The 23,743-nt window shown below is 37.1% G+C and overlaps 1 protein-coding gene across 9 annotated transcripts in view; it reads right to left on the bottom strand.

Annotated features, from left to right (window-relative positions):
* Positions 1-22,336, bottom strand: part of LOC120475749 (protein NLRC3) — a 35,579-nt gene extending 13,243 nt beyond the window's left edge. For 3 of the 9 annotated variants that reach the window (XM_089130878.1, XM_089130885.1, XM_089130886.1), the window contains exons 1-8: positions 22,073-22,336; positions 21,920-21,986; positions 21,184-21,300; positions 12,954-13,058; positions 9,995-10,099; positions 9,745-9,829; positions 9,318-9,513; positions 7,327-9,223 (exon numbers count right to left, since the gene is read on the bottom strand). In XM_089130878.1, coding sequence (XP_088987004.1) covers positions 7,327-9,223; positions 9,318-9,513; positions 9,745-9,829; positions 9,995-10,099; positions 12,954-13,058; positions 21,184-21,242 — 2,447 coding nt within the window. In that variant the 5' untranslated portion in view covers positions 21,243-21,300; positions 21,920-21,986; positions 22,073-22,336. The remainder of the gene's footprint in view (positions 1-7,326; positions 9,224-9,317; positions 9,514-9,744; positions 9,830-9,994; positions 10,100-12,953; positions 13,059-21,183; positions 21,301-21,919; positions 21,987-22,072) is intronic. The other 6 variants (XM_089130880.1, XM_089130879.1, XM_089130881.1 and 3 more) reach the window with 6 other exon arrangements.
* Between the last annotated feature and the right edge of the window lie 1,407 nt (positions 22,337-23,743).

The following is a 23,743-nucleotide window of genomic DNA, read 5'->3' as shown; positions in this document are numbered from 1 at the left end:
AATAGGAAAAAGTAAACTACATTTATGTACTGTGAATCGCTTTTTTAATCGAATCTTGAGCCTACAAACTGATATCAAATCGAATCATGACACTTTCTGAATCATGCACCCCTACTTAAAGGGTTAGTTCACCCAAAAATGAAAATTCTGTCAGTATTTACTCACCCTCATGTTGTTCCAACCCCGTAAGACCTTCGTTCATCTTCGGAACACAAATTAAGATATTTAAGATATTAAGATCGCTCCTGCATACAGTCCATAGGCTTCTTGAGGGACTGGCTCTTGCTGTCTTCGAAAAGTCATTAAAGACATCGTTAAAATATTCCAAGTGACTACAGGTGCTCAATCTTAAGTTTATCAAACGACGAGAACACTTTTGTGCGCAAAAAAACAACAAAAATAACGACTTTATTTCAACTATTCGTTTATTTCTCCCTCTGCGCGAGTCAGGTTACTAGCTTAATAGCGTAAGCTTCTGTTATTGTATGTCACACGCATCACACACACATGACCAGCGTCGGCCAATAGTGAGCCTACATGTGACGTAGCTCTACGCAATCACACTACGTTAAATGACTACAGGCTCATGGAGAAGGAAGTGAATAGTTGAAATAAAGTCGTTATTTTTGTTGTTTTTTTGCGCACAAAAGTGTTCTCGTCGTTTGATAAACTTAAGATTGAGCACCTGTAGTCACTTGGACTATTTTAACGATGTCTTTAATGACTTTTCGGGGACAGCAAGAGCCAGTCCTTCAAGAAGCCTATGGACTGTATGCAGGAGCGATCTTAATATCTTAAATATCTTAATTTGTGTTCCGAAGATGAACGAAGGTCTTACGGGGTTGGAACAACATGAGGGTGAGTAAATACTGACAGAATTTTCATTTTTGGGTGAACTAACCCTTTAATTTCAACAATATTATTGACTTGACTGCACTGATACCATTATATGAGACAGTTCAAAATTTTATGGCAAGTTAAAGGCCTTTCACTATAATACTAAAACTACCTCCATTTACATGTACATGTCTTTTTGACACAACATATTTAATGATTTAGATAAAGCTACGATTACTTAAACTTAAGAAATTGTATTTGTACAATGATGGAATTGTACATCACCAATGGCTGATGCCGATATATTAGAGAGTTAATAAAAATCTATAACTTTTTATACTATAACTTTTCAGAGTTTCATTTTACTTTTTGGAAATATAAATAACACCTGTACCAAATTACATTCTACCCCCCAGTTTGGGAATATGAATAAAATATGTTTGTTTGTTTTTTCTTCCTCAAGTATGATTATGTGATAATTAGAGGTGGGCATAGATTAATTTTTTTAATCTAGATAACACTGGCCTAATTAATTAATCTAGATTAAAGGTGGAATACCTAAGATTTTTGCATTAAAATATACCAAAATCACAAGGCCAGTGTTATCTATTTAGTTAAGATGATAACTTACTATATTCCAAATGTTTCAAACAATGTTTAAATCGCAAGAAAATTGAGATTTTAACCAAAGAAACGGGGCGTGTGAGCAGGGGTGAGCTGGGAGTCGCGAGTCAATCGTGTCATATCCGCTTACCTCAGTTTCAGCTCGTACTACGTGTAGTCCTGGACAAATGCGGTAGTTGTAGTTGTGCGTTAGCGTCTATCAAGCAACAAACATAAGCTTGTTTCGCGCATTTGTTACGGAATGGAGCACAATTATTCTTTTCATTTATTCTCGGAATGTGATCTGTTGGCTGTAAAGGGGGTCGCACACCGGACGAGAAGCGCCGCGCCACGTTTAGGACAACTCCACAGTAACGTTATCGAACACCGGACACGCACTTTCTCATCAGTGTAGCCTATGACAGCAATATTGTTATGTTTAATGACAGGAAATTAAGATAATGTCTGTTCTATGTTATGATTGTACTGTACAATTAAATACAATCGTTGCTGAGTCTGCATTCTGAAAACTTTACCTCAGAGCATCCGTTCACTGAATGAATTGAGAATCTCACCTGAAAAATCTAATAACATCAGCAATTGTCATTCAAGCAGCTGATTTCTGTAAATGAATACAAAACTAAATGCATATTGAAGCATATAGGGCGAAGTCAGGATCCATTAGCAACGATTTGAGACAAAAATAATTAAAATTTGATACAAAACTATGTAAATGGCACTCTGTGGCGCAGCAGGATTTTGAACACGGTCCTGAGGCGTTGCTGGGCGCCGCCGGTATGTGTACACTTATAGACAATGTGTTAGAATTTTAAATATGTGGTGCGACGCGGCGCTGAGCTTCTCGCCCGGTGTGCGACCCCCTTAACGTTAATTTTGTGAAACTGTAGCTGTGGCTGAATACATACACGACATGAAAATATGTGTCAAATGTACATGATTTTTTGTTTTTATAAAGTTACCAAAAAGGAGGACCAGCCACGTCAACTCCTTGCAAGAGACCTGCCCCTTCAAACCCTCTCCACCATAGCTTCGTCCAGTGACTCGGACAGTAACATCTGTGATAACTAATTTACTTTTAAACCTGACTTCTCTTGCGGTTTTCAGTTTAACGAAAAACAAGCATGTCATTAAACGAAACATTTATAGATATCGAACTTTACCTCATCCATGGCAACTAATTTTCGATTCCTGTCTGACTGATTTATCCACAGTGGAGTTGAAAACAACAGTTCCCATCATTCCGCGTTCCTCCACGTCGTCATCAAGCAAAGCCGCTGTTGTTGTTTTGAATGTAGCGCCCTCTAGCGGCATCTAAATCTTAGGTATTGTATCTTTAATCTAGATTTAAAATGGCTCATTTGAATTATCCCAAAGGCGCTCTTATGTGTGCTATACCCAAATAAATAACCTCGCAGGTAGTTTGTAATTAGGCCTAAATATACAAGATTTAACACTGGAATGTTCATATTATTATGAGTAATCATAAGTATTTTATTCTATTGTCAACCCTAGTTTCAAACAGCACGAAATAATAACTAAATCAGTTTTTGTTGTTGTTGTTTTCATAAGGTTTTCTTGTGTAATTCTAAACTCATTGGATCTACTTTTCTTCTGTGTAACACGACATTAATTATTTTGTAGTGTCCGTGAAGCTCTTTTCCTTAGTTACAATACAAATGAAAAGAGAGGGATGAAATATCTGATGAATGCATAGGCCTATGTAATGCATAATACAGAAATCAGCTGCTTGAATAACAATTTCTGATGTTATTGGATTTTCAGGTTGGATTGTCAATTCATTCAATTAACGCATGCTCTGAAATCACTTCATACGTTTTCTTTATCCGATCTTGAAAAGACCAGGTGTAAATCCCCTCCGAAACGCATTCGAGACGGATTTGAATCCGATCACTCAAACCACATCACAAGGTACTGTGGACTGGGCAGACGGAACTGGACATGTATAAATGCATCTGGTTGTTGAAACCACATATGTAAATGTTACTACTCCCAAAAATGCTAAAAAATATAAACGTGTGAGAGCGTGTTATAGGCCATATGTCATTGTCATGTTATTTTAATCCGGTATGACGGCGCTGCGACACGCATCACCTCAGATGAGCAGTTGAGCGCCTATCAAGCCAACGCGCCCCAATCTATCGCAAATCAAAGTGAAAGTAATTAAGTCGCAGACACTCAACACTACAATCCTCATTAAAAGTAAAGAAACTAAATGATCTTACCAGGGTTGTTGCCGCTCTCTCTTATTGCTGTCTTTGCTGATTTTGAAAATAGCCGATGATCATTAAATGTTGTTTTCGGTGACGTGCACTTCATTAAATCTGCATATAGCGTGGGGGAATTGAAGATCGGATTTATATCCGTTTTGCAACAACACATGTATGTGACCAGGTGTAAAGTGGATCGTTTTGATAAATTAGATAGCTATCCGATCTTAAAACGCATGAAGTGGCCAGGTGTAAACAGCCGTGGCGCGGTGCTGCTTCTCGTTCGGTGTGCGACCCCCTTTACGGATGTGTATTTCCCTCATGTTAAATATAAAATGCATAGACTGATATTTTCTTAATGTCTGGATAAACAGACTTTTCAATATATTGGTTTTAAATGGCCCTTACAGTGCAATTCGACTTCATCTGCGGTAAAATATCAAAGTGAAAGTCAGCTTGCGTGGTGCAGTCAGCTCCCAACTCAACTGTGAGAATTAACGGCGATAATTTTTTTATCGCCAGACAAGAGTCTCACGTTAACGCAGCACGTTAACACCGATAACGGCCCACCCCTAGTGATAATATATATAGAGAGGGTATGGAAAGTATTCAGACCCCTTAAATTTTTCAATATTTGTTATTTTGCAGCCATTCGCTGAAATCATTTAAGTTCGTTTTTTATCCCTCATTATTGTACACACAGCATCCCATATTGACAGAAAAACACAGAATTGTTGACATTTTTGCACATTTATTAAAAAAGAAAAACTGAAATATCACATGGTCCTAAGTATTCAGACCCTTTGCTGTGACACTTATATATTTAACTCAGGTGCTGTCTATTTCTTCTGATCATCCTTGAGATGGTTCTACAAAAAAAATTCTGCTGCACTAAAGGTTCGTAAGAGCACAGTGGCCTCAATAATCCTTAAATGGAAAACGTTTGGGACGACTAGAACCCCTAGGCCGTCCGGCCAAACTGAGCTATCGGGGGAGAAGAGCCTTGGTGAGAGAGGTAAAGAAGAACCCAAAGATCATTGTGGCTGAGCTCTAGAGATGCAGTCGGGAGATGGGAGAAAGTTGTAGTAAGTCAACCATCCTTGCAACAATCCACCAGTCGGGGCTTTATGGCAGAGTGGCCCGACGGAAGCCTCTCCTCAGTCAAAGTTTGCTAAAAAAAACACCTGAAAGACTCCAAGATGGTGATAAATAAGATCCTCTGGTCTGATGAGACTAAGATAGAACTTTTTGGCCTTAATTCTAAGTGGTATGTGTGGAGAAAACCAGGCACGGCTCATCACCTGTCCAATACAGTCTCAACAGTGAAGCATGGTGGTGGCAGCATCATGCTGTGGGGCTTGTTTTTCAGCTACAGGGACAGGACGACTGGTTGCAATCGAGGGAAAGATGAATGCGGCCAAGTACAGGGATATCCTGGACGAAAACCTTTTCCAGAGTGCTCTGGACCTCAGACTGGGCCAAAGGTTCACCTTTCAACAAGACAATGACCCTAAGCACACCGCTAAAATAATGAAGGAGTGGCTTCACAACAACACTGTGGCTGTTCTTGAATGGCCCAGCCAGAGCCCTGACTTAAACCCAATTGAGCATCTCTGGAGAGACCTGAAAATGGCTGTCCACCAACGTTTATCATCCAACCTGACAGAACTGGAGAGGATCTGCAAGGAGGAATGGCAGAGGATACCCAAATACAGTTGTGAAAAAACTTGTTGCATCTTTCTCAAAAAGACTCATGGCTGTATGAGATCAAAAGGGTGCTTCGACTAAATACTGAGCAAAGGGTCTGAATACTTAGGACCATGTGATATTTCAGTTTTTCTTTTTTAATAACTGTGCAAAAATGTCAACAGTTCTGTATTTTTCTGTCAATACTTAAATGATTTTAGCAAATGGCTGCAATATAACAAAGAGTGAACAATTTAAGGGGGTCTGAATACTTTCTGTACCCACTGTATATATATATATATATATATATATATATATATATATATATATATATAATTCTATATAAGTCATTCAAGTCTGGTGTATCATATGATACAAAACAAAGGCACAAACATTTTTACATGGTATTTTATATTTTGTCTTAAGTTATGATAAACTGTCTCCACAGACACACACACACACACACACACACACACACACACACACACACATAAAAAAAAGCTTTACAGGTATAACTTCATGTTTATGATGGAGATTTTTGGTAACACTTTATTTTAGGACCCGCAAACAACTGGGTAAGTACACAATAATTACGGTGTACGTTTCTGTAATTATAGTGTACTTCCATGTGAGTATAAGGGAACAATATGTTAAGTTTGGGGTAATAAAGGGGTAACAAGCAGATATACAACCTGCAAATAACTTCGTAAGTACACTGAAATTACGATGTACGTTTCTGTAAATATAGTGTACTTCCGTGTAGGTATAAGGGAACAATATGTAAGTTTGGGGTAAAAAGGGGGTAACAAGCACCACTTTAATTTACAGCCCGCAGGAGTTATACTTACCCTGTAACTACACAGAACAAGGGGGTAACAAAGCTACTTACTATGTAGCAATACGAAACAACACTATTTGCACTGTAATTACAGAGAACGGTACTGTTATCAAGAAAATAAAACAACAACAACAAAAAAGTTTTAATTACGCAGTATATTTGCCCTGACATTTAAGTGTCATTGCAATTCAATGGGATAAGGTAAGTACTCATTACCACAAGGTACAGTCTAAATTAAAATCATAACAGAAAATAATTTTGATTTAACATTAAGTAATCTAGTAAGAAAAGCCAATAAATTTGATATTTGTCATATATATATATATATGAAGAGTTCAGATCCAAAAGCCTCTAAATGCCATTTGAAATTTTCTTCTAAAATGATCATTTTTATCAAGCTTGTATATTTAAGTTCAGTAATTTCACTTAAATGACAATTAATAGGTAATATTCATTGCCATTTAAGTGAAATTACTGAACTTAAATAAACAAGCTTGATAAAAATTATCATTTTAGAAGAAAATTTCAAATGGCACTTAGAGGCTTTTGCATCTGAACTCTTCATATATATATATATATATATATATATATGTTTAATTTTCACAATTTAAACCCACAGATGTCAAAATTACCCTGTAACATTGCACAAGAACATATTTAGCCAGAAGTATACATTTTATTAACAACAGACGTACATTTTTTGCCTGGAATATATTAAAAGAATAGGTGCCTGTTATTTTTTAACTAATTAAATAATTTGCGTGTATATCTGCTTGTTACCCCCTTATTACCCCAAACTTAACATATTGTTCCCTTATACCTACACGGAAGTACACTATAATTACAGAAATGTACATCGTAATTTCAGTGTACTCACGAAGTTATTTGCAGGTTGTATATCTGCTTGTTACCCCTTTATTACCCCAAACTTAACATATTGTTCCCTTATACTTACACGGAAGTACACTATAATTACAGAAACGTACACCGTAAATTCTGTGTACTTACCCAGTTGTTTGCGGGTCATAAAATAAAGTGTTACCAGATTTTTTTTAGAGATAAAATGCATTTTTCAGTTGAGAGCTAAAATGACAAATTATATAAAAGACTTACAGGGCTGTTTTGGAGGTTTTGATGACTGCCGATAATCTGATGAGGCACTCATCTGATTTCTTGAATTTCTGAAGCTCAAACTCCTCCAGCTCTTCCTCTGATGTCAACAACACAAAGGCTAAAGCAGACCACTGGGCAGGTGAAAGGTCACCAGATGAGAGACTTCCTTTGCTAAGGTGGGTCTGAATCTCGTTCACCAGAGTTTGGTCGTTCAGTTCATTCAGACAGTAGAACAGATTGATGGATCTCTCTGCAGGAAGATTAGCTTCTAATTTCTGCTTGATGTACTGAACTATTTCCTTGTTGCTCCGGTCAGTGCCGTCTCGCTGTGTTAAGCGACCTTGTAAGAGTCGTCGAACTATCCCCTTGTTGCTCTGGTCAGTGTCGTCTCGCTGTGTCAACAGACCTCGAAAGAGTCGTCGATTGGACTGGAGTGACAGACCGAGGAGGAAGCGAAGGAAAAGGTCCAGGTGTCCATTGTCACTCTCCAGCGCCTTGTCCACTGCAGTCTTGAGAAAATCAATCATGGTTTCATTTCTGTTTTCCTGTTCTGTAGACTCATGATCAAACACACTTGTCTTGTTGATGTCTAGAAACAGATGTGCATAAAGGGCTGCAATAAACTCTTGAATGCTCAAGTGAACAAAGCAGTACATGGTACCAAGAACGATCCCTGTTTCCTCCTTAAAGATCTGGGTACACATGCCTGAGTACACTGATGCCTTATAGACGTCAAGACCACAGGCTTCCAGGTCTGTGTCATAGAAGATCAGGTTGTTTCTTTCCAGATTATGAAATGCCAGTTTCCCCAGTGAAAGGATGGCATCTTTATCCCAGGAAACATCTGGTGTGTATTCTTCATCATATTTCCGGCGGCTCTGCTGGATCTGAAAGCGGAGAAAGTGTGTGTACATTTGTGTCAGAGTCTTGGGAGTGTCTTCAGTGTTTGATTCCTGCAGTGTTTTAGAGATCTCATCAGCCTGAGTGTTTCTCACATCATTATTTCTCTTCTCCTCCAGAATGTTCTGGAGAACAGTGGCTGAAATCCAGCAGAAGACTGGGATGTGGCACATGATAAAGAGACTCTTTGATTGTTTAACATGATCTATGATTGTGTTGGCTTGAATATCATCCTTGAATCTTTTTTTGAAGTACTCTTGCTTTTGTGCGTCGCTGAATCCTCGTATCTCTGTCAGCCGGTCGATACAGTCAGGAGGAATCTTACTGGCAGCTGCTGGTCTGCTGGTGATCCAGACGAGAGCAGAAGGAAGCAGATTTCCCTTCATGAGGTTCGTTAGGAGAACATCCAGAGAGGCTGGTGACGATACATCATGCCACGTCTCATTACAATCAAACTTCAGAGGAAGGCGACATTCGTCCAGTCCATCAAGGATGAACAGCACTTTGAACTGATTCCTTCTTGTAAGGTTCAGTCCTTTTGTCTCTGGGAAAAACTGAGTTATAAGGTCCATCAAACTTAGTTTTTCTTTCTCCTTTAAGTTCATCTCTCTAAATGGAAGAGGAAATATGAAGCTGATATCTTGATTTTCTTTTCCTTCAGCCCAATCCAGAACAAACTTTTGCACAGAGACCGATTTCCCGATGCCAGCGACTCCTTTTGTCAGTACAGTTCGGATCTCCTCGTCTTGTTCAGGCGCTTCAAACAAATGTGTGCATTCAACCTGTATCTCTTGTGCTTCATGACGTCTGGAAGCAACTTCAATCTGTCTCACCTCATGTTCAGTATTGACCTGTTCACTGCCACCCTGAGTGATGTAGAGATCTGTGTAGATGTTATTCAGGAGTGTGGAGTCACCTTGCTTCGCCAGTCCTTCAAACACACATTGATACTTCTTCTTTAGGCCACATTTCAGCTGATGAATGCAGAACAGCTCACCTAAACACAGGAACAGAAAATAGATAGTTTTAGTCTTCATTTTCTCTCCTACATTTATAAGAGACAATCAGACCGATGATTACGAGTCTCTTGCCTTCTAGAGCATCAGCAGCTTCATCTTGCTTCATCTCTCTCAGGTAATGTAGTGTGAGATCAAGAGCTGCTGATTTGATACTGGATCTGTTCTCATTAAAGTCCTTCACAAAGTGTTGTGTGTTCTCATGTTGTAATATTTTCTTTAACTTCTCCAGCTCATTCTTCAGAAATGTGATTATTTTGCTCTCAAGATCCTTCAAACAAAAGTAATAGAAAAGCCAGAATAACACAATTTAAGCCAAATTGTTCATCTATTTTTGATAAACACTATTCATTAAATAATTATAATACATGTACATAAAAGTTGTGATAAAATGTGTTTAAAAGGAAAAAAGAAGATGAAGGAAAAATGTAACTAAATTTCTTTGTTCAATAACATTTATTTATTAGAAATATTAAACATTCATAAAAATCTGTTTTCCTACCTGGAAGATCCCAAGAAGATTGTCTTTGAAATTCTTGTGGTTTCTGTGAGTCTTAAGATCTGAGTCTAATGTCTCATATTGAAGCCTGTAATCACATTAGTAAAATAAAATATTAACTGATATTTTACAGAAACAGAGAAAAGCATTAGCTGTGAATACTCTGGCAAATATTTGATCTAAACATGTTTTATGATTGGTATTCCCTGATACATCTTAATGCATGACAAAAAAAATGAGTAACACAAAATACCTTTTATAAGATGATGGTGTTTTCTCACTGAAGTCTGGTCCTTCATCTTTAGAGTGATCACTCTTCAGAGACACAGAACTGGACACATGTGAGCCTGATCTTACACTGATGACAAAGAACAGAGAGAGAGAGAGAGAGAGAGAGAGAGAGAGAGAGAGAGAGAGAGAAAGAGAGAGAGAAAGAGAGAGAGAGAAAACACTTTACTACAGGAGATACTTTGTCTCATTTGTAAAGGTTTCATGTTGCAAATAGTAATTAAAGGGGTGATGAACTGAGAAATCATATTTTCCTTGAGCTTTTGACATCTAAGAGGTCATCATATTATAATAATATCCTGTAAGTTTCAGAACTGAAAACGTCCTTGTTAGTCCAATAAAAGCTTTTATTGACACCAGCCTCAGCAAATGACTCGTTTTTCAAAGTGGGGAACTATGATGACAAAGAGGTTAAAACACCACCCCCGCAGAAGAAGATCAACACCTACTTCAACACAGCCGTTTTAGCCCCGCCCACCGATTAGCGCATTACATGCATAGCTAAATAACATAGATGCCTACCTCGTGATGATAAACCGAATCGAGCTACCGAGCAATACAGAATATTGTGCAGTTCCTGGTTGTGGAAGAAGACAGTCGCTGCATCTGCTTCCTCTGGATTCCAATAGGACTGCATGGATAAACTTTATTTTTAATGACGTTCCAGCAGATGAGGTAAAACATCGTCGTCTGTTCGCTTAATTTCACTGAGGATAGTTTTGTAAACAAGACTGGATTTGCAGACGATTAAGACTAAAGAACGGTGCTGTGCCGTCTATATTGGATCTGACAGGAATTGTGTAACACACGGACTCTGGGTCGAACATGTATGGGCGAATCATTCCGGTTGCCATTTTGCAACATTGGACGTTTTCAGAACAATTTCCCCCAAGTGCATCGACGGGTGAGTTGAAACTCATTATAATGCAAAACTGTTATCCACTCACAGCAGTGGGCGTTTACTTCCAAGTCTTCAGTGCGAGACACCCATAAAAAGAAAGGCTCAAAACTAGGCTAGAGATAGCCTATTACATATTCATTTTGATGTTTTTGAATGCAAAAACCAAGTGAACGTCATAAGACAACAATATAATAAAATTTTAAAAAGCCAGTTCATGACCCCTTTAAATGCAGTATAGCCGTGCATTCGTTCATTTATAACTACGGCTGGATGGATGGACATGATTTATTTTCCATAGTGAATGTATGTCTCCTTGTGTCTGCCTGTGTAACTGTGTTTCATAAATCCCCCTACACAGTCAAGTTCAATCACATACACCACTGTGGACAAATAATACAACCCTATAATTAGAGCTGCACGATGTATCAATTTAGCATCGATATCGAGATGTTCGCATCCACGATAGTCACATCTCAAGGATGTGCGATGTCACTTATAGGGATCGTAGTTGCTCCGTGATTACTAGGCTCCGTGACAGCAGCTCCCCGGCCCGTAACGCTTGTGATTCGCGGATTAAATGCAAAGTTTAACCATCATAGTGTGAGATTTTATCAATTTGCAAGTATTGTCAGTTTAAACATCAAGCGCAAGAAGACTGGAACTTCTGAACTACCACTGGTTGTGAATTGTACTATAATAACATTGCCTTATCTTCTCTAAAAAGCGTTCCACACATTCAGATGACATAAACCATACTTTCAATAAAAAAAAAAAATCTATGTAGTGATGAAATGTTTTCTGTGTTGAGACAAATCTTGTGTGATGTCCTAAACTGCCTGGATAATCACACAATGTGTGCCGTGGTCCATTAATGACACGTCCGATTCACAAACTAATGACTCCTTTGAACCGATTCACTTTAATTAATGGTTAAAACAACTGATCTATCCAACACTGAACTCAAGAGACATTCGGAAACACTTTACAATAAGGTACCATTTATTAAAGTCTAGTTCAAAGGTGGACAGAGTACACAGCTTTATTACTTGAGTAAAAGTACAGATACCTCTTGCTAAATTTTACTCAAGTACAAGTAAAAGTACTACAGTCAGACGTGTACTTGAGTAAAAGTACTGAAGTACTTGTTTTTAAAAGTACTTGAGTATCAAGAGTACATTTTCTAAATATTGCATTACTACTGCCACAGTGCTTACATTTATGAACAGAAACGTCCTACTTGGAGTTATGAAAATGTTAAAGTTAATACCTTGGAGAATGTAAAAGGAATTGAAAGTAAAATCAAGTCATATTCATTTTTTTTTTACCATGTTGCTTTATTTAACATTTAAGAAAATTTCAGAAAATTCAGAAAATTGAAATAGTCTGTGGGGGCCACAGGCTGGCACATTCGCGGGATGGACCTGCTGCATCTTTATCCATGGTTTCGTCCATAGTTTGGTCTCTTATCTACTGTAAATCTGACCATTGAGTTGACTTTGGCGGAAAGCTGAAGGTGATTGCTGATTGGTTGTCCCAATCAGTGGCACCTGCACAATCCAATCACGTTTGAGAGGGAAACAACAATTTGAGGGTTTCTGAGATTTTTCTTATTACCATTTTTTTTTAGTTTTTTTTTTTAGAAGTAGTTACTTTTTACTCACGCTAATGGATAGAAATGTATTGGAGTAAAGAGTACGATATTTCTTGAGTAAAGTCATGAGTACTCCCCAAAAATGATACTCGAGTAAAGTACAGATCCCTCAAAATTTTACTTAAGAACTGTACTCAAGTAAATGTGCTCCGATACTGTCCAGCTCTGGTCTAGTTAATTAGTTAACATTCTATTACTATTAGTTTCTATGTGGTTTTACTCCATGATTAAACCAGTCATACTAGAATTATTCATTCTTTCCAAATAGAGCTATTCAAGTCATCTGGAGAAATTGTTTTATATCACAAATATATATTGTGGAAAAAGAAAATATCGCAATGCAATTTTTACCAATATCGTGCACACAAATACCTTTTCTTAGATGATGGTGTTTTCTCACTGAAGTTTGGTCCTTCATCTTTAGAGTCATCACTCTTCAGAGACACAGAGCTGGACACATGTGAGCCTGATCTTACACTAATGACACAAAGAACAGAGAGAGAGAGAAAACACTTTAGTAAAGGAGGATCAACTGTGTCTGAAACACACCTGTCTTTATCTAATCCTCCACAGAAACACACACTCACACAATTTACAGTTTTATAGTTAACCATCATTTTATTTACTGGCTCACATTAGTTTAACAATTTCTTTAACATACAGGAGTGAGATTAAACACGTTAAAAAATACTTTAATTTAAGAAAACATGTCAAGTGTTTCACTGTTAGACCTTACCAGGTTTTTTTTACAGTAAAATACTGGCAACACTGTTGCCAGTTATTTACTGTAGAAATGCACTAAAACTCGAGTTAACTAAAAAAATACAACTTATTAGTTTTAGTGCATTTTTACAGTAAATAACTGGCAACAGTGTTGCCAGTTATTTACTGTAAAAATGGACTAAAACTCGAGTTAACTAACTTCACTTGCAGAATCCAACTTAAAAGAATCAACTAAATAATGCATTATATAACGTGAGCAAGGTATTAATATAATTGTATAATGCATTAATAATGTGAGCAAGGTATTATTGTGAACTTATTTAATTAGAAACAACAAAAATTTACTTTTGTAAATAAAGATATTTCCACCGGATTCTGCGACTAAAACAGACCGTGCCTTTTAAATAAAGCAACATGCAGCATATCATCAATGTTTGTAGATCTTCTCCTGGACTGAAGCACAGGGTCTACTCTTCAACACAATGGTGACCCCAAAAAACAAGATTTTACAGTAAACTACTGGCAACAGTGTTGCCAGTATAAACCTGTTTTATAACTTACAGTTTATTACTGTTAAAATACATTTTGTGGGAGTGTCTTTTTATCTTACACTGTTAACCCTTTCTACCCCACAGGAAAATCCACACTACAAAGAGTAAAAGTAACATTGATGCAGTGTTGCAGTGAGATAATTAAGGGAATATGTAAGAGATTGTTGAGCATGAACATCTGCTGTTAACAAGCAGAATCATTGAAGGAAAGAGGAACAACAAGAACAGAAAATAGAGAAACACAAGAACTACAACTGACTTCAGCCATCACACATTATTACACTTATTATTAACCAGTATGGCTTTATTTGTCATACATCTATAGAAGATGTTGTTGAGATGTTTAATTGAAAATGTTTGGTTTGAAGTTACCATCATAGAGATCAGTGATTGCTTTAGTTGGTATGCTGATGCTGTAACATGAGATTTTCTTTTGACGCTGTGAGCTGTTTTTTTGCAAGTCACACTTGTGCAGACACACAGTTTAGTAAGGATTTATACTGTGTTCATTTACAAAATAATTCATTCTTACTAGGGCTGGGCGATATATCGCACGATATTGTTATGCGCATCTAATCAGTAAAGCCGGTTCCTTGATTAGTAGTAAATCACCTTCACCTGCTTTCAAATGGATGATATGAGTGTTAAATTAACCCTCAAGAGTGTTAAAGATAATGAGATAATTAAGTGATTAATTTAGTGATGATTGAGCATTATTGAAGACACCTGATGATCACAAGCAGAATCGCTGAAGGACAAAATCACAAATTGTAAGTCACCGTTATGGAGATCAGTGTCTGCTTTAGTTGGGCTCTTGACACTTTTACTTTCACTTTAAATTTTGTTTGTTTGCTGTTATTGATTTATAGCTGTCAATTAAGACATCTGTGATCTGATAGCGTTGATTATGTTATGACATAATCATGCTTGATCTAAAAAATGAATTCTATTCAGGTGATTTGCTTTAATTTGTTAGCAACAGTTTTGTGGTTGTATTGCATATCTGTATTTTTCTTATAACTTAACATTTTTTATATATATTCTGATCAAATCACTCTCATCTTTATTTAGGAACACAGATATCAATAATCAGCCTGTCTATCTCAACCGTGGTGACATGTTGCCACCAATCACAACTCATTAATGGCTCCCATCATGCATTGCGGTTTGAATAAATTACGATCTGAATTGTCTATGTAATTTACTTTTCCTACTTGAATATTCTACTCGTCACCGTTGTTGAGAAGCATTGACTGAATCTTGAGGTCAGCCCTAATTCTTACGCATTCAGAGCTTAATCCTCAACCAAAAGTGTTACATTACCACCATCGTGAAACCACAGTAATTAATTACAACTAATTTTTTTTTTTACATATCATACATAAACCAAAGCAGTGTTACAGTCTTGTAGAAACACCAAGATATCAAAATTTAGCACATTAATCTCAACAATGGTGGCAATTTTTTTTATTCATGCAGCAGTGCATGCTGGGAGTTTTATAAAATCCTGGAACCCAGCATGCACTGCTGCATGAAACTTTTGAATGTTACCGTTGTTGAGATGAATATTATAATTGTTGATGTCTGTGTGTGTCTGACTTTAACAGGATATTATTTAAATGTTTTATATGATTACAATATTATTTAGAAGACATGATTAACCAACATATTGATTTCATGCTGTAGATTCACAGATTTGTTTTATAATATTAACTTAACATAAATTTCATATTAAATACCCATATATTCACATAGTATAAACAGAAAAGATCTGAAAATTAGACATATCCAGAATGATTATGATATTATCGCAAAAGCCAATAACACCAGATCAACTTCCTCTTGACTTTTTCTAGCTATAACAAATGTGTTTTAAAACTCACTGTTACAGCAGTCAGAGAAAGATAAATGTAACAGGTCCAGGGATAAGAGGCCTACTAAAGCAAATACTGATCTCCATTATGGTGACAAAAAACTTTATTATTAATTAAATCTCTGTTAATTCTCAACAAGAACTTTTATACATTGAAATAAATAATGTTAAACTGGTTTGTAAACTGTTTTCACACTCTGTGTTGCTGGAAGTCAGTTGTAGATCTTGTGTTTCTCTTTTTCAGTTCTTGTTTCTCTGTCCTTCAGTGATTCTGCTTATCAGGTGTTCATCAGTGTCTCAATTCACTCACTTCTTTTCATTCAAGTGGACTATATTAGTGAACTAATGTAGGGAATAGTGAATGAGGGTATAGGGTGTGATTAGGAACACAGTCTCTGAGTGTTGACTTTGAGAGCTGTTAATTCACAGTATATTCCTGTAGGCTAGTTTTGTTTTCTACGGTATATTACTGTTTTAATGGAAAATGGTATGATAGTGTCAGAATTTGGGCTGTTGCCAGTATTTTACTGTAAAAAACCTGGTAAGGTCTAACAGTGTTGTTTATTGACAGAAATAGAGAACAGAAATGTCTGTGCAACAGTTTTGTTAGCATACTTGAATTAAATAGTAATTTTCTAATGTCTATTAATAATTTTATAATCTAAATACTAAAGTCATTTATTTGGATTAATTCAGTATCTAGAAGGTTATTAACAAATTATTAAAGGGTAACTAAACCCTAAACCAACTTTTTTTAGTTAATGATCTGTAAGAATGGGGCTGGTCATTGATTCGAGTAACTTTTTTGACATTTGGGTATAAAGTGTTTTATTTCTACAATATATGGTGTAAAAACATCTTAGTGCTGCCCTCTTCAGGTTGAACGCTGGCTACTGCAGTTGAATTTTCCTATTGGATATTTGCGGTTCTTCGTGACATACGCAAGTTTCAGCTCACCACGCCCTTGATACAAGCTACAGCTACCAAGCCCTCGGCAGTTTAAAAATCATCTTGTTTTGTCAAAACCACTGCGAGTCAAGAGTTGGAATGATTTTTTGACAGAACTGGTTTGTGCACATTCCAGGATATCCAAGCAGAATACAGCCTACCTGGCTTTTCTTTTTTCTTGTACCTGAGGTTGAGATCTGCTATGAAAGCTTATGGCGTGCCATGGAATTCTGTTTTGGCTGACCACCCAATGTTTAACTAGCCTGGCTGCGCCCTCCTACGCACTTCCGCTCAATTTCATTTTACTTCTGTACTACGTCTGGGATCGCTCCATATCCTTAGGTTTCCAGAAACCAATTTTTTGTAGGACCAATCAGCGAATAGAGGGAGTGGCTGAGAACGATGACGTTGATGTAAGCGCGTCAGTTTGAGTTCAGTAATGGCAGCGGAGAAAGACGTGAGAAAAGCTATTCGGTCCGTTGTTGGAAAAGAAACTGCCGAATATACAGAATTTAAAGCCGGATTGTTATCGTCTCACCTCTTGTTGCACAACTGAGGACCAAGTGAAGGAGGCAGAAAGTTTGGAAGTTTGTGCTGGGCAGCTCGTGCACCACGATGACCGTGACATTTTGGACGGACTGTTTAGCCTGGTGTTCGCGGTGTTCGGAAGCCCCGAGTCCTGGCTGCTAAACTATTGTTGAAGATCCGCTCAGGAGTCATGTCAGTCGCTCATATTCCCAACTGTAAATTTACTGATTCTTGTGATGAATAGAACATTTTGAGCCCCTTTGTGCACTCGTGCAGGAGGTTGGTGTGTCAGTTTTACATGTTGTAAATCATACAAATTGGTTGTGATTTTTAAAAAAAAATAATTGTCATAAATAAAAATGTGAAAAACCATACTTTGAAGATATTTGATTTTCAGTTTTAGATGGCAATGGTTGATTTGTTTTACTAAAAAAACTAAATGCCACATAAAAATGTACAAACACATACTTTGAAGACCACAATTGGTAATTAAGAAACAATAAGACATAATATGAAAAATTTTTGTTTATTACACATCTGCAGATAGAGACAGACTGATCATTAACTGTAGCTGCTACAGCATTTGCGGCAGATCAGAAAACGACCACAGCGGCGTATTTGTAATGAGACACAGCTAACACCGTTGAATGAATATATCACTGTCCTTCATGTAAAATATACATTTCGAATTAATAATTGTTCCTAGATTAACAAAACTTGCGGCGCTCGTTGACTGAAATCCTATTGTAAACATAATCCTCTGATCATTCGGACTTGTTGTTTCCAGCCATTTCGGCGCGTGACATACGTCACTCACGACACCCCGTTAGCGATTGGCTATGGCAGATCGTGAGTGACTTTGGGCAGATCCAATAGATTTGAACTTTAATAGTGAACCCGCCTACAAGGAAGGAAACGTTTCTCAATGGTGCAGTTCCAGACTCTATGTGGAAATGAAATAAACTAGAGTCTGGTTGAACCAGGCTAATGTTTAACTGGATTAATCCTGTCAAAGATCCTAGTGGGGTGGTCTCAGTAATCTATAACTCTTTACTCAGTAGTGTTCACAAGCCTTTAAAGATACTATCAAAGTGGGATTTGGAACTTTCTTGGATAGAATTCCATCCAGACTGGGACACAAACCTTGGCCTTACCTCTAAAAACCTTAGTCATGTATTTATTCATTATAAGACTATCCATCGTTTCTATTATACACCTTACAAGCGATATTGCATGAAACATATACCCAATCCATACTGCAGCTCCTGTAACCATGGCGCCACTGGCACATTTTTACATATGTTTTGGGACTGTCCAATGATTCAACCATTCTGGAAGTATGTGACTGTTAGGTTGCATGATCTTACAGGTCTATACCTGGATTTGGACCCATGTTTACTATTATTAAATGATGATTCAAAGTACCAATTTTCTTTCTGCAACAAAAAAGTTTTGATGGCAGGGTTCAAAGCTGCAAAGAAAGCTATTTTGCAGCAGTGGATAACCCTAGATACAAATTTGAAGCAATTTTGGATAGTCTCATTTCATTACATAGTTTGCCTTGAGTGTACAACTGCAAAGATCAATAAGGTAAAGTCGACCACTGTAAACTCCTGGATGAATATATCCTCTGCCCTTAAAGAGCTTCTTTGAATATTCTACAGTTAATAAGTTAGCTGCCAGTGTTTAAGTTGTGTTCTGTGTGTATGGTTGTTGTGTTTTGGGGGGTTTTTTCTTCCTAAATGTATCTCTATTCTCATCTCTGTATGATATGGGTTGTTTATTGATTAAAAATAAAAATCATAATCTCAAAAAAAAAAATGTTGGAATGATGAGTATTGAAAATGATCAGGATAGAGTATTGTAGCATCTATTTAGCATACACAGCAAATTTCAGGAGTTGAAAAATCATGAGTTAGGCAAAAAAGTGTGAAAGAGTTAATTTTTTGGAGTTATTTTTTTTAACTCTGACTACGGTTTGTGTTATTGGATACTCCCCGGCTGTGTTGTATTTTGGAGTTCATTCATTGGTGTTCAGGAGCGTGTTTTAACACTACACCTGGAGTTATTTTTGAGAAGTGCGCCACGACACGACCCTGCCGATGCACAAAGGAATAATGGACTTATGCTTTTTCGTGAGGTAGGTAAAAGTGTAACTTATATAAAACTATTTAAAAAATATATTTTCTGACAAACACGTTTGGTCATCACGTAGCATTACGTTACAGGCTAGTTACTGTTTACTAACGTCAACGACCATGAAAAACTTGCTGTTGAACGTATGTTTAACTTACTTGTTTCAAATTTTGAAATGGCTATTTGCGTGGGTTTTTTGTCGATGTAAACGAGTTAACATTAGCTAACCGTCTTTCCATTCACCGTGTTTCTTAAAATGAGTGTTTTGCTGTGAAATTGAAGCATTAATGCATTACAGGCATAAAATTACAGTGTCTAACGTTACCCTGGATAATAAGATATAGTTGTGCTGTGCTGTGTAGGCCTGCAATGATTTGAATTGTAACAGCTATGTAACGTTAGGCGGCTACGTATTAGTGGTGACCCACGATGTGCGTGATTTTCAGCTTATATATTTTTGCATTCATAATGAATGGTGCTATATTATATTATGCCTCATGCTGTTGTTTTTGTGATCTTCAGACGACTGTCCTGCAGCAAGCGGTTGAAGGTTACTCCTCCTCAAGTCTGAACCAAATGGATTTGCTCAAATAAAGGCCGTTAAATCAAGAGTATGGTGTCCAGTGTAGTAATTTCCACACAAAACATTATATTGTGTTAAATAAATGTTAACTCTAAGAAGTGTTAAACTAAACTGGTAACACTGGTAATGAGTTCATATAATTAATTTTAGAGTTACATTTACTCTCTGTAGGATTAGTATTTTAACTCCATTTTAACTCTGAAAAAAGTGTTAAAAATTCAACTCCAAGAGCAGAGTTATTTTAACTCTGCGCTGGAGTCTAATTGATGGTCTCACATGTACACTCAGATTGAGTTGATTTTAACTAACAGGGAGTTTATTCCAAAAACCAGAATTTGCTGTGTAGCATTTATATAGTTATTTAGATTATTTTGTGTAGCCTAGTTAGTTAGTAGCATAGTACAGTTAGGATAGCTTCAAGTTAGTGTAGATTTATCTGTGTTTAGTACAGTGATCAGGATGGTAATGGACATGCACCACACAGCTCGCGCTGCTCCTTCTGCATGGACTACACCATCGCAGCGGCGTCTTGATGTGAGTGAACATGTATATTTTAATCACAATGTATGGTTAGGCTAAAGTTAATCCTCTGGGATCGACAAATGCGCTGGCGCATTTTGCTGGATTTTTTCACATAATATCAAAATATCAATATGAATATATGCCTACAGAGCGCGCGACTATTAACATCAACTCGACAAAACTCTTCATATGGCGTTCGCAAAGCTGGAGTTAAAGAACGCAGTTTGAGCTAGTGGCTGGAATTGATATCGCCCTGTGTCCACAGACAATTCACCCTCCTCCACTTCAGGTGAAGGTGAGGGAGAAAAGTCCTGGACTTCAAATGACCGCTCTGTTGCAAAGCTACTTGCATCACTTCAGACGCTCTCCATGTTAGAGTCTGACAGCCGCTGTCACTTACTGCGGGTCTCTGATGCAGCCCCCCCCCCCCCGCTCAGCCCCGCCCTCGGTTCCTCCCCTTTATCTCCGCTGGGGTCTGCCCATTTTTTAGCATTTTTCAAATATTGCCAGTGGGTGGAGTCAGGCTTTGACCAGGGGTTTAGTTACCCTTTAACTGTGATATTTTCTATAGACCAAACAGGGCTTCATAGACAAAGCTAGAGTTAATTTAAGAAGTTTAAAATTGAAGTTGGTCAAAGCATTTGCAAATATAGAGCAATGTTTAAAGTTGTGTTATTGACAGGGAAACACAGTCCAGTGGAGTGTAAAGTGAGAGTGTGAAAACAGACGCAGTCTCACCTGTGTTTCTCTGAGAGACTCATCTGAGAGAGAGAGTCCTTTCCTCTTTCCTCTGACATACTGCAGCTAAACTGACCCTGAAAACTGATCAGCAAACACTCAATCCTTCAGCATCACCTGCAAATCACAACATTTACACACATCAACAACATCTTATTGAAGAATAAAGAGTTATCATCAATAACAGCAAAAACTATGTAGCAAATAAAGTGAGTTACAAACAAATATATTGCCATGTAAAATAACCGAATGGTCTTAATCATTTCTGATTGTTTACTGAGTTTTACTGACTCTAAATATGAATTAATTGGGGAACAGAAATGTACACTGTGTTGGAAACTGAACCCAATTTGTTATATTCTCTATTACAGTATAATATATTACAATCATATTTACCTGTATTATAATTATATTTATCTTATCTGTATTATTGTTGAATCGTTTGCCATTCAATCATTACTTCATGTTCACAATAACTGATTAGTAAAAGTACCCTGAATTATAATAGACATACTGTAATACTATTAATCATAATTGCTATGAACTGAAATATTCTGTTTAATAACAGCAGATTGTTGTTGTTAGGCTTCATCTGTCTGTCTACTGTAAATGTCTGCTTCAAAAATACTTTCGATTTCACACATCACACAAACAACAGCCTAACACGGAAGCGGAAATGGGAGAAAACTTTCAAAAACATATTCAACCTTTCTCAATAAAACATTTGTGTTTTTACTTCAAAAGTTTGTAAATTCTGGCAGATTCTTCTTCTGTTCGGAGTAGCAAAAAACAGCCTTCTGTAACTTTCACATTTAAATTTCGCTTAATAAACAAAATGCAGTTCCTAAATTATATAAAATGACTGTAATGGAGAATGTATTAAACTTACTTGCGGTCTTGTCCACTAAGAAGAGAATTTATCAGTATTTTAAACTCAGTAACGCTTGTTGTCAGTCGGCGCGCGTCGTTCTCAGAATCTCTTGCTGGTCTCGATTGAGGATTAAACACATAAATGTCCGCGAGTGTTATTAGATTTGGTAGGCATTGTGCTAAATTGACATCAGTAGAAATTTTTTCTAAATCATAAATGAAATCAAATCCAGCGAGCGACAGGTTTAGGTGTGGACAGGTGTTCCTTTCGTTTTGCTGTTCTTCGTGTGTTTTACAGGAGGGTTTGGAACAGCTGGACAGTGTCACACCGACACCTACTGCACTGGAGCGGGATATTACACCGCATGTATCTCTAAATCCTGTTTGTTTAAAATCTCTTAAATAGACATTTCAACAGTGCATCTGCTATATTTCCCTTTTTCTGGACTATTATAAGATGCTGGATATTGTAAATGACTGACATCCTGAGGTTTGTATTTATTATAAATTCAATCCGTTTGTTTTGTATTAGGACAAATGATTCACGATTCAAAAGCTGGGAGATATGGCCAAAAATATCATCATAATTTGTTTGCTCACAATAAAACACTATTAACAGAGTAACCTTTTAATTAGGGCTCAACATTGTTTTATTTTTCCATAAAGTTTTTTATTATATTATATTTTATTTTAATTTTCTTGATTCAATGTTTTATGATTTAATACAAATGTATCATCAAACATGGTGTCTTATGAAATGAATTCAACTTTCTTTTAAAATCAATCAGTAATCAATCAGTTTCAGTGTGTATTCCAGTGGCCAAAATGATCTCTATGCACAGAAGTGTGTGTGTGTGTGTGTGTGTGTGTGTGTGTGTGTGTGTGTGTGTGTGTGTGTGTGTGCGCGCGTGTGTGTGTGTGTGTGTGTGAGAGAGAGAGAGAGAGAGAGAGAGAGAGCAGGAGAGCAGAGGCTGAGAGACAGAGCCGAAGTGCAAAACCCGAAAAGCCAAACAGTCATGCCAAGTTGTCCTCTTTCCCCTCACCATGACCACGTCCATATTCTCTTCTTTCGCTTCCTCCTCTTTTTAAGCCCACATAAAAACACAATTGCCAAAGTGTGGTTGATCTTGCTCTGTTTGTTCCCCACTAACACATGCTGATGACGGTTATTCTTCATTACTAACTTGTGTCGTAGCCTGTGTTCATCATCATACAGTCTACATACATGTCGTACTCACGTTTATTATCATGTCTACATGAGATCATGATCTTATAGGATTGCTGAAATCGCAGTCTATAGCAGACATTACAAGATTTTTTATTTACAGTAGAGGAATACAAAGTCATAAAAATAAATCCATATAAACCTATAAAACTGGAACATCTAATCTTTTTCATCTAAAAAAGTCTACAACCATTAAATAATTTTATGATTGTTCTTTATCGAGAATAAAATGTTATAAAAGATCTATAAGTGGAAAACAGTCTACAAGTGTGTATTCCCCTTATTGAATATTGTCGATTTCCAATAAGCGAGTATCAACGGCTGCTTAAACAATAAGATTTATTAAACTAAAGAAATAATCATGAGATGTGCCTTGATCAGGGGATCGCTCCCTCGAGGAGCATTAGAGCAGTTTTAGGATCAGTTCAAGAGTCCCTGCAAACCACTGGTCCGAGACCCCGGGGA

Source organism: Pimephales promelas, chromosome 5 (assembly GCF_988280905.1).
Source record: "Pimephales promelas chromosome 5, fPimPro1.hap1.1, whole genome shotgun sequence".
Taxonomy (NCBI): domain Eukaryota; kingdom Metazoa; phylum Chordata; class Actinopteri; order Cypriniformes; family Leuciscidae; genus Pimephales; species Pimephales promelas.
Note: the sequence above shows the minus strand (reverse complement) of the source record. Positions and strands in the feature narration are given on the sequence as shown.